General features: G+C 47.4%; 2 protein-coding genes across 3 annotated transcripts in view; one reads left to right on the forward strand and one right to left on the reverse strand.

Annotated features, from left to right (window-relative positions):
* Window positions 1-8,187, reverse strand: part of MLH1 (mutL homolog 1) — a 47,473-nt gene extending 39,286 nt beyond the window's left edge. Inside the window, exons 1-4 of one of the 2 annotated variants that reach the window (XM_074284382.1) lie at window positions 7,422-8,187; window positions 5,186-5,276; window positions 4,800-4,898; window positions 748-821 (exon numbers count right to left, since the gene is read on the reverse strand). In XM_074284382.1, the coding sequence (XP_074140483.1) occupies window positions 748-821; window positions 4,800-4,898; window positions 5,186-5,276; window positions 7,422-7,537 (380 nt within the window). In that variant the 5' untranslated portion in view covers window positions 7,538-8,187. The remainder of the gene's footprint in view (window positions 1-747; window positions 822-4,799; window positions 4,899-5,185; window positions 5,277-7,421) is intronic. The other variant, XM_074284379.1, reaches the window with a different exon arrangement.
* On the forward strand, window positions 7,536-10,221 carry EPM2AIP1 (EPM2A interacting protein 1). The gene is made up of 3 exons (XM_074283155.1): window positions 7,536-7,611; window positions 7,859-8,040; window positions 8,197-10,221. The coding sequence occupies exons 1-3, from the start codon at window positions 7,536-7,538 to the stop codon at window positions 10,219-10,221; spliced, it is 2,283 nt and encodes a 760-aa protein (XP_074139256.1).
* Window positions 10,222-15,256: the final 5,035 nt, after the last annotated feature.

Consider the following 15,256-nt stretch of genomic DNA (forward strand, 5'->3'; position numbering starts at 1 on the left):
ACGTGAGCCTTCCAAATGTCGGCCCAGGGCAAACATTGGATAAATGCTGACTAAGGAGACTTGGGGTCTGTCTGATTTATCCCCACGCCCCTCCTCCAGCCTCAAAAAACCAAAGACAAACAACTAGAGCTTCATTTGGAGGCCTCTGGGAACCTGAGTCACAACTCAGAGTTTGAGCAGATTTAACAGACATTTCATAAGCACCTACTATGTGCAAAGGCGACAGGCTCTGCTCCAGATACTCGTCCCCCTCCCTACAAGCAGCTGTGCTGGATGCTAAGGATCCAGAGACACATGAGCCCCGTGCTGCCCGGACTAGCAGGGCGGGACAGAACCAGCTTTGCTGGGCCCCTCCAAGCTACAACTATAATGCACAGATAAGATATGAAGACAGACTATTTTCTGGATTCCTACAAGGGGGTGTTCCTGCTCTAGCCCCACAGCCCAGCCTTGGGGCTCAGTTAGCTCAGCCACTCAGAGCCAAAGCTACAAAGGGTGAGGTCAGTTAGGGAGCACTTATTTGGCGCCTACTATGTGCCAGCCAGCTTTCAAGCAGCCGTGAATGGGACCTGGGGCTGGGCAAGAGAAGGCCGAGGAGTCACAGAGAAAAGCACCTTGGAGCCCAAGGGGCGGCCATCCCCAGCGGTCAGAGGGTGAGGTTTGGGGCTAGGCCCTCTGAAATGGCCACAAGCAGCTTTGGGAAGGCGGGGACGGCCAGACCCTCCTCTGGCTGGGAACACCACGCACCTGTAGGCGCACTTGGCCTCCGATGTCTTCGTGGTCACAGTCACATGAGCCACGTGGCTTATACTGGCCAAAGCCTGTGGGAGAAAAGAAGACGGTCTGTGGCCAGGGACCAGCCTTGTGCCCCAGCTCATCAGGGCACCCTCGGGCCCACAGCTTTGCCCCCCCAGATGGTGGGCAGTGGGGGCCACTCCACCAGGACTGATCCCACTCCGGAACCACAAGCACCATGTGCTGGCCCCGACTCCGCTGTCGTTCCCAGGTTTGGTGACAGAGCAGCAGGCCCCGTCCATATGGGTGCAGGATCAGACCAGGACCGCCCCCCCTCCCAAGGCCGGCTTCCAGGCCAGGCCAGGGAGGTCCTTTGGGGTTCACTTCCCACTCACAGGGGCACGCCCAGAGCAGGACCCCTCAGGGACAGGGGCCCCTGGGCCCTCAGACCTGGGGAGGGATCCCTTTTAAGGAAGCTCAGATGCCCCACCCGGCTCCGGACTAGAGAAATTCACAGGGTGCAGGGTCTGCCCCAGCCTGAGACCCTGGAACAGAATCAGACTGGTTTTCAAGAGATTCTGTCATTTCACAGATTGTGTAAAATTACAGAATACCGAATACAGCTTTAATAAAAGCTGCCCCCCAGCAGCTCTGTAGCCAGTGGAATCCGTCCTGCAGACATTTCCATTCCTTATGTTAACCACCAGCTCCGGGCTCTGCCCATTCACCCCCATTCCCTTTCCCTCATCTGTGTGCAGTCAGCGTATCCTCCAGGCTTTGGGCTTTGCTCTTCTCATAAAGGTCCTTCCAGACATGTCTGTCTACATCAGATTTCAGAAGCTGAGATTTTATCTTGTTTAATATTTTATTTTTTCCCAATTACATGTAAATTTAATTTTAACATCCCCCCCAATTCTGAGTTCCAAATCCTTTCCCTACCTCTGCGCCTCCCTCATCGAGAGGGTAAACAAAGCAGATTTTAAAAAGCAAAGGTAAGGGCTGTGACAACAGACTCAAATGAGATCAGCCAGACTGGTGCTTTTCTCCAAGTGGTATCATGCCTTTGTCTTTGCAGCCTCTGCACAAAGCCTCTGCTGCTTGGGACCCGGGCCCGGGGAGCTGCTTGGAACCCCCAGAACGCGGCGCTGAGGCACCCATGTTCCCCCGGCAGAACTGTGTAGAATCCAAGTCACTAAAACAAGCAGCCCTTGACTCACTAATCTCACCACAAGACCTATGTTCCAAAGAGATTTTGAAAACAACAACAAAAGGGAAAGAAATAGGATACAAAAATTGTGCAGCTACTCTCTTGGTTACAGCAAACAGCTGGAAACAAATGGGTGCTCCCCCCCCCCCCACCACCAGGGAATGGCTGACCAAATTACAAAATTAAGGATCATTACTGCACTGTAAGCAAAGAGATGGTTTCAGAGACACCTGGGAAAACCTGTATGAAATATGGCAGAATGATACCAGCAGAATCAGAAAAATGGGGTATACAATGGCTATCATAAGGTCTAGAGAAACGACTCCGAAAGCCTGAAAGACGCTGCTCAGCACAACGGCCGACGGGCAAGGAGGTGATCGAATCCAGGTACAAATGGCAGACGAGGTGGGGTCTCATTATACCTACACACTGCAGAGCAGGGAGGGGAGTCAGGGGGAACAGTTGCAGAGTGACAGCAAAGATCACTGAGGCGACCCAAAAATGCACAGAAGACAACAAAAGGAAATGCAGCAGGGACACAGCAGAGGCAGTACTATGTGATTAAATTAAATACATACTGATAAAAGTGAAAAACAGAGAAACTCCACTAAGAGTCAGCAACATTACTCAATATTATTTCAGATCATTTAAAATACCTAGCAGGATCAAATACCTGAACACATTCCTGCCAAAGCATATAGTAACTATATGAACAGAACCAGAAACCATTTAAAAAAAAAATCAATTCAGATCTAAATAACTGAGGTAAAGTGGTTATTCATAGGTAGGTAAAGCCAATATCGCTTTTTACATTACAGTATTATATAATTAATCTATTCATTCAATTTCATCTCAATTAAATTACTAAAAAATTAATTTACTGAGAAGAAATAATAAACTTTATTTTGAAAAGCAAAAAATCAAGACCTTCAAAGAAACAGGGGAAAGAGTACTAAAGGAAGTAGAGTCAGCAGTATCAGACCTTAAACTATATTATAAGGTAAAATATTGGGGGGGGGGAGGTTTGTTTTGCTTTTTAAATTTTGGTGACAGACATTGAATCTAGCTTGTTTTTCCCTAATAATTAGTAGTATATGGAATTCTAGGAAGACTTTTACCCTGCATTGTTCACAAATGCTTCGTCATGCTAGAAATTTCATAGCCGGTAAACTGCTCATGAAAATGTCATTTTCTTGGTGAGTTTATCTGACATACTCTTTCTCTTGCCTTTACCATTAGAGACGGTAATCCTGTCAGATTTACAACACTCCCAAAACGGAACTGATTTTTAATTAGGCTCTCTAAAACTAAAGGTTAAAGATGATTTTTTAATGGAACCACACCTTATTTTTCAACTACCCTAATCCACCTCATTGCTGAAGGCAGTCACAGGCAGTTGTAACTAGCATCTGGTATCTAGCACTGTCTCCCAGGATACCAATATTTGGGGAGGGGGGAGTCTTTCTTTTCTTTTCCTTTAGGAGGGAGGGAAGTATTGTTGATGTAGAAAAAGGTTAATTTTCATTATTTTAAATTAAAAGCTTATGTAAATAAAATGTATGTAGCCATAAATAGAAGGAATACAGAAAACTAGGAGGGGGAAACTTGATAGAAAATCTCTCAGATAAGACGTGATTCAGTTGGAATACTGGGGTGACATAGGAAATGAAGAACTGGTTGATTTAGAAAAATATGGAAAGACCTGGACCTATGAAGGAAGATGCTATCCACCTCCAGAGAAACAGATGATAGGAGGAAAGGAACATCTCACATATGTAGCAATGTATAAGTTTACAGATAGCTATGTATATAAAAATACATGTACATCCACACAGACATATATACTTCATGCTTATTTTTGCCTTCTTTAGGATGACAGGGGAGGGGACAGAAAGCAAAGAAAAAGGGCACAGAAGAGAACAAAAGAAAGCCAACAAGTAAGCAAAGAAAGGCAGCAGCTTAGAGAAAAGGTTCAGCATTTATTGTATAGTTTTTCTTGAGGTGGAAATGTTTTGTTTTCTATGAATCCTCTCATGTTCTGCTATGTATGTGGCAATATTTTTTTTCTTTTCTCATTTTGCATTTAAATTTTAAAAACTATTAAAATTAAATATATTTTTCAAAGGAATGGCTCTACAAATACTGTGGTTTCATGTACACTATTTGTGTTATTTGTATATGAAAAGTTTTTATGTATTTATTAAGTTCCTAATAAAAAAAAAAATCTGTTTTTAAACCCAGAAATGGAGTGAAGGTGTTCAGCCTGTTCCAGAGGGGCTCCCAAGCAGCTCAAGGCCATAAACAGATTCGGATCACTAGCAATTCTAAAGCCAAGGTCACGGTTACATCCGGTGATGGATGTAGAGAGAGATGGATAAGCAGCCAACATAAGATAAGGGAACGGTAAACATTTAAGTGAGGCTCCACAAAAGGGCTCCTCCAAGGCCGGCCTCAGTGTCCCGCTCCCAGCTCCGGAGTCCTCCTTGCCCCCCCCTCCCTCTCAGTAAGGCTTCAGCCCCCACACTTTCCCTCCTCACCAAGTCCAAGTCACACTGAGGAGCAGACCCTGACACTCCCATTTGATCAAATTCCCAAGGCACTTTGGGCACACAAATCCGACTCCATTGGAGAATCCACACAAATCCCAATTCTCACACAAGCTACACAAATCCGACACATCCTCAAACTTTCAAAGGTGCTCTGCATATATTCACTTGCTACAAATGAATTTTCTCTTAACACAAGAGAACATTTTTCTTTTCCTTTCAAGTGTCTCTTGAAAAACATGAAGGGAGAACAATGTCAGGGAATAATCACAGCAGCAGAAGAGACTGCAAGTTCTTTCTTTCTAACTCACCTCCCCCCGAAAGCCATAGGTGGAGATGGAGGCCAGATCTTCAAATGACTGCAGTTTACTCGTAGTGAACCGCTCACACACAATGTCCAGGTCTTCTTTCTAAAATGATTAAAAAAATAAAGGGGGGGGGCAGAACGATAAATGAATCACAGTGATGGTCATTCTAAAGATGATGGGTTGTCAGTATTTTTAAAATTTAAATATTTCAAATACTTCATCCCAAAGTAAATTGTTTGTACCATTTTAAATAAAAAGGGACACATTTTCAAATGTAGATGTTTCACTGATTATAGACCAGTTTCCAGAACAAAAAGTTGTGAATCTTTTCTTCCATCTCTTTGATTTAGCTCTAGTCAAACCCTGTCATCTTGGGGAATTTTACTTACCCGGATTCCAGTCCCATTGTCTTGGATCTGAATCAGCTTCAGGCCTCCCTCTTTAACAGTCACTTGGATACTTGTGGATTTGGCATCCAAGCTGGTAAAGATGGATAGTGAATTCTACTTATTATAAACAGACGTGACTCGGATAGCAAAATAATCAAGTTCATTAGCCAGGCTGGTGTTTAGTCGTAGTTTATAAAAAATGCAAAGTTGATTCCCTTTTTTCTCCAACTTTAGAAATCAGACTCATGTCATTAACAAAAGCACTTCCTTCTAATTGGTACTGAAAGCATCGTCCATGTGCTTCAAGAAAAGGCCCAAATTAGGTCCTGAACTACAGGTATTAGGCATCTTCTCAGGTTTTTCCCTCACTCCGTTTCCCTATAATTTTTTGCCTATTGCTAATAAGAAACCCATTCCCCAATGTTCCTGTCAGAAACCTAAGGGATATCTGTATCTTTGAGAGAGACAGATGTAGAGATAGAGACATCTGTATCTTTGTGCACACACATATGTATGTCGGTATCTATAGAAATAGGTACATTTTTTTTTTTTAAAGCATTCTTCTTAAATTTGGGCAGACAGTACTAACAGCTGAGCAGAGCAAGGGGCAGATCCAGACAAAGCAGTGAAAGCTAATGAAAAGGTCCCTCCACAAGGGGACCAGAAGCCCCGAATTTTGTGGGTTTTCACAAGGGCGCAAAATGTGCCCTTTCCCTGGGAGAGGTAAAGCTACAGAGAACAGGGAGAAGTTGGGAAGGGATGCTGTGGGAAGCCAGGCCTCAGCAAGACCACAGGGTGCTGATCACCAAGGAAACTAGGTCTGGGCCTCCTGCTCTTTTGGGGCACACTAAGAGCTGGGGGGATTTAGAAGGATTCTGGGGTGGGGATAGGTCACCAACCTGTTTGGCTATAAACCCATCCCCCTCACATAGGCAAATGTTGGGGGTGGGGAACCTTTGGGTTTTACTTTCCCTGAGGGGGGGAGTCTGGTTTTTACTATAGAGGCTCTCTCTGGTTTTTAATTTGGGGGTCTCTTTGCTTTCTACTTTTCCTGGGGGGTCTCTCTGGTTTTTACTATGGAAGGGTCTCTTTGCTTTCTACTTTTCCCGGGGGTCTCTCTGGTTTTTAATTTGGGGGTCTCTCTGGTTCTGACTGGGGGGTCTCCAGTTTTCATTTCCTTGGGAGGGGGGTCTCTCTGGTTTTTAATTTGGGGGTCTCTTTGCTTTCTGGTTCTGACTGGGGGGTCTCTCTGGTTCTGACTGGGGGGTCTCCAGTTTTCATTTCCTTGGGAGGGGGGTCTCTCTGGTTTTTACTATGGAGAAATCTCTGCTTTCTACTTTTTCTGGGGGGTCTCTCTGGTTTTTAATTTGGGGGTCTCTTTGCTTTCTGGTTCTGACTGGGGGGTCTCTCTGGTTCTGACTGGGGGGTCTCCAGTTTTCATTTCCTTGGGAGGGGGGTCTCTCTGGTTTTTACTATGGAGAAATCTCTGCTTTCTACTTTTTCTGGGGGGTCTCTCTGGTTTTTACTATGGAGAAATCTCTGCTTTCTACTTTTCCTGGGGGGTCTCTCTGGTTTTTACTATGGAAGGGTCTCTTTGCTTTCTACTTTTCCCGGGGGTCTCTCTGGTTTTTAATTTGGGGGTCTCTCTGGTTCTGACTGGGGGGTCTCTCTGGTTTTTACTATGGAGAAATCTCTGCTTTCTACTTTTCCTGGGGGTCTCTCTGGTTCTGACTGGGGGGTCTCCAGTTTTCATTTCCCTGAGGGGGGTCTCTCTGGTTTTTAATTTGGGGGTCTCCGGTTTTCATTTCCCTGGGAGGGGGGTCTCTCCGGTTTTTACTTTCCCAAACACTCTTGGGCCCGGGGCTGCCTCCCTGAGGGGGAGGCCTCGCAGCAGTCCCCATGAGGAGGGGGCAGTTAAGCCGGGCCAGGCAGCTGCCCCCAAAGGAACCAACTTCCACGGGGAAAACAACGGGGCTGCCCACCCCTCCCCGGTCACGGGGGGTGGGGGGCAACCTTTAATAAAGGCTCGCGGATTCCCTGCTCCTGAGAACTGAGGGTTACCCTTCTCCCGCCGGGGGAGGGGGCCCCACGCTCTGCAGCGACCACGTGCAAGCCAACTCAAAACAGCAAAAGTTTTAGCGGGAGCAGGAAATGCGCCTGCGCACTGGAGGCCAAAAGTTTCTCTTCCCCCCTCCCCCAGCCCCTTCTCAAAACTCGAACCCGCGACTCCATTTACCAGTTTTCAATCATCTCCTTGATGGCGTTTGCGGGGCGCTGGATGACCTCACCGGCTGCGATGCGGTTCACGACTTTTTCGTCCAGGCGCCTAATCACCCCAGCCACCAGAGACATGACGACAGCGGCCAAAACCCGGAGCGCGCCAAGCGGCTCAAGAACGCCCCCCTCGCCCAATCACCGCAGTCAGGGTTTGGGAGCTAGGCAGACTCATGCAAATGAACTCCCCTTTCAGCCAATCACCGCCGTTCCAGCGTCGGGTACTAGGCTGATCCAAGCAAAAAAAGGCCCCCACCAACCAATCCCAGAAGTCTCCCTTAGGAAACCAGGCAGATCTATGCAAACGAACTTCTCTCAGCCAATCGTTTTAGCCCCAGTTCGCCTCCCGGGCCGCCCCATGCAAATGAGTGCCCCTTTCAGCCAATCCCCTCTGCCTAGTCTGGGGTGCCAGGCAGATCCGTAAGAATAAACGGCTCTTCCAGCCAATCACCTCCTCCGATTTGGTCACATTCCACCTTCCCCGATTTTCCTCATCCTCCGCTCTAGGTCTGAAGGGACTTCCCTCAGCGGGTGTGGAAACGGCGAGCCGATTGGACCACTCAGATGCCTATCGCTACTCGGTAAGGTCTCGTGATCTCCCCCAAATGCAGAGAAGATCAAGGGACCGCCTCGGCTCTCGCCCCATTGGCTGAGCCGCCCGAGCGGGCGCCCCCGCAGCCGCCACCCGATTGGCCCGTCCCCGTTTTCTAAAATAAAAAATCACCACGCCAGCGCAGCCAATCGGAATCCGGCGGCGCGTCTTCTCGGGAGGGTCTTCTCCCGACGTCAGCGTGATCCCCCCAATTCGACGGCGGCATCCGACGAGAAGAGTTGTGTTCTCCAAGCTCTCTCTCTCACTCTCCGCCCGACCTCCCAGGCAGCCGCCAGCGATGGCCTTCTCCAAGATGTGGGCCACTCCGAAGAGGAGGCGCGCCGAGCCCGAGGAGCAGCACGTGTTCCGGCCCGAGTGGACCCAGCGCTACTTGGTGGTGGAGCGGGATGATGGTGAGGGTGCCGAGTGCCTGGTATGCCGCCGGCCCATCGTGGCCACGCGTGAGCGCGATGTGAGGCGCCACTACGAAGCTGAGCACGAGCACTACGAGGCGTATGCGGCGGGCGGCGAGCGCGCGGCGCTGGTGGAGAGACTGCGGCGCGGGGACGCGCTGGCGGCTGCCGCGCTGTCCCGGGAGGAGCGGGCGGTGCGCGCCAGCCTCGGGGTCGCGCACCTGCTGGCCCTCCACGGGCGCCCGTGGGGCGAAGGTGGTCTGGTACGCCGCTGCCTGGAAGCCGTGCTCCGGGAGGCTCTGCCCGAGCACTGCCGCCTGCTCGATGAGGTAGACCTGACCCCCGAGAGTCTGGCGCAGAAGACCCTCGGCCTGGCCCGCAACCTGCACGCGCAGCTGGTGGCGCGCGGCCCCGCCTTCCAGGCCTTCTCCCTGGCCCTCGATGACCAGGCCTTCGTGGGCACCGATGGCCGCCTGCTGGTCTTCGTGCGCGGGGTGGACCAGGATTACGAGATTGAAGAGGAGCTGCTGACCGTGGTAAACTTGGCGGTGCAACCGGCCGTGGGGCAGGTCCTGCGCGCCATCGCCGAGTCCATGGCGCGGGCCGGTCTGTCATGGGAACGGCTGGTGGGCGTGGCATCCACGGGCACGGCGTGGCTCACTGCGGAAGACTGCGGCTTGGTGCAGTTGCTGCAGGATCGCGCGGCCGAGGCGCGCGGGGGCGTGGGCGGGAGCGCGCCACTGCCGCACTGCGCAGGCTTGCTGCACCTGGAGCTGATGGGCTCGCGCGAGCTGGACGTGGGCGGGGTCGTGGACGCTGTGGCCGGCTGGCTGGCTCTGCTGCGCACCCGAGGCGCGCGCTCGATTGGGCTGAAGATGCTGCTGGAGGAGGCGGAGCTGCACCACGGCGGAGAGGTCAGCCTGCTGATCCTGGGGAGCTGGCTGCGCCGGGGCAAGGCGCTCAAGCGCGTCTTCTCGCTCCGCCGAGAGCTCGAGTGTTTCCTGGCCGAGGCGGGCGTGCCCTCCAACACCGCGCTGAGAGACCCCCTGCAGGACCCAGACTGGCTGTGCGACATGAGCTTCCTGGTCGACATGCAGGGGCACCTGGTCGAGCTGGCTTCCGAGCTGCGGGTGCCCGGCACCTTCGCCTTCACCGTCATGGATCACGTCTGCGCCTTCGGAGACAAGCTGCAGGTGCTGCGCGCTCACCTCAGCGCCGGCGACCTCTCGCTGTTCCCCGCCAGCCGCGAGCTCTGCGCCGAGCTAGACCAGCAGGGCCAGTCCGGCCGCGAGCTCCTCGCCTCCCACCGCTACCAGGAGGCGCTGGCCCGGCTGCACGCCAAGCTCCAGAAGCAGTTCGAGGACCTGTGCGCGGTCAAGCGCGACCTGGACATGTTCGCCGACCCGTTCAGCTTCCCCGTGGAGAACGCGCCCGCGCACATCCAGGAGGAGCTGATCCGCATGAAGTCCAGCTCCACCCTGCTCTGCGAGTACCGCGAGGAGAACCTGGGCTCCTTCTACGCCGGCCTGCCCCCGGGCTGCTACACCGAGCTGCAGGCGGTCACCTTCCGCGCCGCCTCCCTCTTCGACAGCAGCTGCATCTCCGACAAGGCGTACGCCTACTTCTTGAAGCACCAGGGGCGGCTGAGCCAGCTCAGCACCGAGGAGCACCTGCACGCTCTGGTGCGCATCGCCACCAGCAACTTCGAGCCCCGCCTGGATGACCTGGTCCGGGCCCGGAGCCGTTCCCTGGCCTAAAGGAGCTACCCGAGCCGCCGTCCCGTTCGCCTCCTTGCGGGGCCAGCTCCGTCCTCACTCGGGACCGCTCAAGATAACCGTTTCATTTCTGTGGAGAGGGAGACAGACTTTTGTGTGTTCTGTTTTGTTTCCAAATGGCAAAATGTGAAGTTTCATCTATGTTATTCTTTCTGTAAAAACCAGTGTAATAGTGCTCGTGTTGTGAAGACTTAACGGTTTAATTAGAACGTAATTTTTCTTGTGCTGAAACATTACCCTCTCAAACATTTGGTTTAAAATTTGTGATATGGTCTTTTAAAAGTGTGTTGAAACTGTTTTGCCAAACTTAGTATTACCTTAGCAAAAACTGTAAAAGCAAAAATTAATATATTGGAGATTCTATTTGAATATATATACATATATATATGTCTTTGAATTTTTTTTTATTTTGTGAGATTGTGAGGTGAAAAAATCACCAGATTTTTTTTTCCCCCACTAGGGTCGGGCCGTCCTTACTATGTACATTAAGACATGTAAATGTTGTTGGTTGAAAGTCTGAAGACTTGTGTCTGATCTAATCCTAAGTGTTCGGGTTTGTGAGGTTGGCAGATGCCGATAGAGTGAGCTTGAAACCTAATGCTAAATTCCGAACTGCAAACGAGAGATTGTGTTTTACTTGAGGGGTAGACAGCTGTCTTAATTGTCATTTTAAGGATCAAAAAGAGCCCTTTGTTGTCTTTACTTGTGTTTTATTTTTATTTTTATTTTTTTGGTCACTTTTCCTGTAGGTCTTTTAAAGACCCGTGGAAAATGTGAAATCTGCAATTTAGCCAGAGATTTTTATCTTTTAAAAATAGAGATCGGACACCTCGAAAGTCCTTTCTCTTCCCTTTTAGAAAAAAGGCACATAAAGTGAGGTAGATTGCCTCTCTTGTCATCCTGTACATAGTTCACGGAAGAAAGCACCTCTGAGGAAGGAATGTTAATTGCAAAGTGTGTAGGAGGTTTACAGCTGGACATATTTTTCATTCATGAATCCACGGCATTTTTGCATATGCTGTTTTTTTTTTAAGTAGTAGTGTTTGAATAAAAATAGCTTCATCTCAAACAGCTTTTTTACTTTGAAATGTAAAAGTCAGCCTCGCCACATACTCTGAAAGTATTATTTTTAAAGAAAACTGTTAAATATGTTTGTGGTATAAGTAATTGCAAAAAGAAAAACCAAAAAAAAAAAAAAAAAAAAAAAAAAAACCTTGGAGTTAACTTAAATGTCTAACAATAAGGGATGGTTTAAATGTTAGCAAATTAATGTAATGGACTGCTCTGATGTAGCCAAGAGCGAGTATGAAGAATACAGAGAAATCTGGAAGGACTTTGATGAGAACTGTACCAGAAGAATGAAGAAGGTCTCTGCTGCATGGAAGAATGGAAGGAAACAAGAATGAGTGGACTTTAAAAAAAAAAATCCTTGTTGACTCCAGTGACTGAAAAATTGTAATACTTTATATGTTGAAATTAAATGTGAGTAGTAACTAAGCAAGTTTGGTTGTATTGATGTTCAGTGTTATGTTATTAATAAAACAGTATTAAAAGTTTCTAGTCTTTCAATTCCATGGCGTCTGGAGCCGAGGTGGCCCTGGGTTCTGGGGTGGGGGGGGGCTTCCTGATGGGAATTCACACACTTTAAGGTCTTGCCATGTTAAAATACCCTAACAGGGGCTGTGTCATCCTCCAAATAGCTCCCATAGAGAGCATCTAATCACCCAGTGATAGGTTTGGGGTGTTTTCCCCTCCTTTGGGCAACTTAGGTTTAGACCCTCATTTCAGGATATATGGGTGGGATCCTTTAAGTGGCAGGCTTCTCAGGAAACACAAATACTCCCCCACTAACTCCAGCCCCAGTCATCTAAAATATCCAAGAGGGAAACCCCCCAGAAGGCAAGGTGGATGTCACAAAGTTCAGGTTTCCTCCTCCCCCAAGAGGGTGCATTTTAGACATTAGGATACTCTTAAATTTAAGACAGTTCTAATGAACGGAACCTATCTTTAAAATCCACATTTTGGGATTAGTCTGTGAAAGGGAGCCAGCCAGAAAGCAGTTGGGCACAGAGCTGTCACTTCAAAGAGAAAAATCAACTCAAAATACAGCAGCTTCTGGCCCTTAGTATCCATTACCTTCATACTTAATCAAGAAACCTTTATTAAGCACCTATCTGCTAACACTGGGGGTTAATAATAATAACAATAATAATAATAAATAAAAATAATGCCTCAAGGCATTTGCAGTCTAAAGGAGTCAACATGCAAGACAGACAAACCATATATGGAATAAATGGGATAATTTAACAGAGGGAAGGCACTGAAATTAAGAGGTAGAGGAGGCTTCCTGGGGAAGGTGGGATTTTTAGTTGGGAGTTAAAGGAAGCCAGGAAGGTTAGAGGAGTCAATTGTACTAGAAATGCCCAAATCATGTTCCATATACTCTGCTTAAGACAGTAAGGAAGTATGTAATCTATTTTAGAAAGTTTAAAAACGGACCATTTAGAATTTTGTGAGCAACAGAAAGCCTCAGTTATGTGTGAGTAAAAATTTGCAAGTTGCTTTGCTGCTTGGCTTAAGCAGTATAATGTAGTAATTTATCTGGAAAGCATTCCCTAAAGACGAGGTAGTCTTGTATCTTTTCCTATTCATGGATATTTTAATGGAGGCTCACTTGAAAAAAAAATATTCGCTTTCACCCCTTGAAGATTGTCATTTTAAGGCTTTCCCCCTCTATTTCTGCCTCCGATTTTAAGTATTTTGTGAGCTGCAGTCTTTAGCTTAAGCTACTGGGGAGATTTAGCCGGACCGTGTGAAAGCAGATAGAATGCAGCTTTCAGAACCAAGGAGAGTGGTTCAAGACCCATCCCTAGTGGACCAAGCGAGTGACCATCTCACTGCCCCAGGGAGCTTCCTAAGACTAGGGTGCCAGGAAAATTGCTGCTTTGGCCAGGGGGCTGCTTCCCAGATGAAAATCACATCCCAGCAAAAACATCCGGAAGAAATCACATCCCAGATACACACACACACACACACCCACACACTATCTCACTGCCCCAGGGAGCTAAAGTACCAGGAAAGATGCTGCTTTGGCCAGGGGGCTTCTTCTTCCCAGATGAAATCACATCCCAGATGAAATCACATCCCAGGTAAAACGTTCCCGGGTGCGCGCACGCACACACACACACACACACACACACACACACACACACACACATGACTTTCACCACTTGTGTGCTCAAGGTAAAGTAGTTTTAGGAATGGAAATTAAGTAAATGGACTACCTAGGAATTTTTAAATTATTTTTTGCAAATCAATTTGCACACTATTCTGTTAATTCTGTTACTGCCTGTAATATCTGCTTGTGCTTGAATGAATCACAGAGCAAAGAATGCAATATTATTCTCTATTCCAGTAACTTCTGTTAAGATGTTTGTGTACGGAAATCTCTACTTAGACGCAATCAAATCATTGAAATTTCTCAACAGACGTAGTAGACACTTGAAATGTTTAAGCTCTAAGAAGTTGCTCAGTCCTGTGTACTTTCAAAACTCTGTTTTGGTCTAATTGCCCTTGTGTGAAATTCTAAGGCAGTTGGTTTAGCCTGGAGTCAGAACTCCAACGCCCCGGAGTTCCTGGGACGGCTTTCATCATCTGTAAAACGAGGCAAAGGCCCCACTCTGGAAGGGACCTCGTTTAATCCAGCCTCATTTTAGCCATTGTGACTTCCCTGATGCAGGTAAATAAATGGGATTTGAACCTGGGTTCTGGCTCCATGGGCAATGACTTTTTCACTGAACCAAATGGTTGAGAAGCTTCTCTTACATTGAGCCAAGACTGGTAAATTTGGGTAGAAATCCAGTCCAGTGAGTTAGGGACTAAGGTAGTTACAGGAGGCAGAGAAAGCAACATGTGTGCTGGGGCTCAGCTCTGGGGACGAGTGGAAAATCCTACCTCCTTCCCAGACACGGTTGATATTTTCATTTTTCAGGAACCTGCTTATTTAACCCATTGGAATCCAACTGGTAGGATTTGGGGCAGTGGGATCAAATAATGTTTTCAGGCTGTTTGGGAGGAGGGGGGGAATGGCTAGAAAGGCTTTTCTGAACTTCCCCAAAATCCTACCATCCAGTTTCCCAAAGCAGTTTTTACTTTTCATTATTGCTTCAGTTTTATTTTTCATCCTTGCTTCAGTTTTACTTTTCATCCTTGCTTCAGTTTTACTTTTCATTATTGCTTCAGTTTTACTTTTCATCCTTGCTTCAGTTTTACTTTTCATTCTTTCTTCAATTTTACTTTTCATCCTTGCTTCAGTTTTACTTTTCATTATTGCTTCAGTTTTACTTTTCATTATTGCTTCAGTTTTACTTTTCATTATTGCTTCAGTTTTACTTTTCATCCTTACTTCAGTTTTACTTTTCATTCTTTCTTCAATTTTACTTTTCATCCTTGCTTCAGTTTTACTTTTCATTATTGCTTCAGTTTTACTTTTCATTATTGCTTCAGTTTTACTTTTCATTATTGCTTCAGTTTTACTTTTCATCCTTACTTCAGTTTTACTTTTCATTATTGCTTCAGTTTTACTTTTCATCCTTGCTTCAGTTTTACTTTTCATCCTTGCTTCAGTTTTACTTTTCATCCTTGCTTCAGTTTTACTTTTAATTCTAAGCCCTTGGGTCTCTAAATTTGTTGTAATTGTTTTGCTGGCTAGGTGCAAGCAAATGTTTAAAGTATAATTAGGCTTAAATTTTAGGATCCCCAAAGTGGGAGATTGTCAATACACAATGATGGAAGGGGGTGGGGGATTGTTTTCTGTGGCCTGGGAAACCTTCCATTAGAATAAATGAAATCTCAGGCTTTTGGGATGTTTATTGACCCTGGTGAATCTTGATCAGAGAGAACAATGAGGGAAGAGGAATGCAGACTAGGAAGCTTTGTGGGAAGAGGTGAAGGGCAGCCGTACACTCTGCAGGCATTAATTCATCTCAGAATCTGAGCTGGAATTTGCAAAGTCCTC

Source organism: Sminthopsis crassicaudata, chromosome 1 (genome assembly GCF_048593235.1).
Source record: "Sminthopsis crassicaudata isolate SCR6 chromosome 1, ASM4859323v1, whole genome shotgun sequence".
Classification (NCBI taxonomy): domain Eukaryota; kingdom Metazoa; phylum Chordata; class Mammalia; order Dasyuromorphia; family Dasyuridae; genus Sminthopsis; species Sminthopsis crassicaudata.

Excerpts from the sequence above, each read along its gene's own strand:
- EPM2AIP1 (XM_074283155.1), top strand. The coding sequence starts at position 7,536 with ATGACGACAGCGGCCAAAACCCGGAGCGCGCCAAGCGGCTCAAGAACG. Across the intron at positions 7,612-7,858 it reads GCCCAATCACCGCAGTCAGG|TCTGGGGTGCCAGGCAGATC; the intron begins GTTTGGGAGCTA and ends CCCTCTGCCTAG. Across the intron at positions 8,041-8,196 it reads CAGATGCCTATCGCTACTCG|CCAATCGGAATCCGGCGGCG; the intron begins GTAAGGTCTCGT and ends ACGCCAGCGCAG.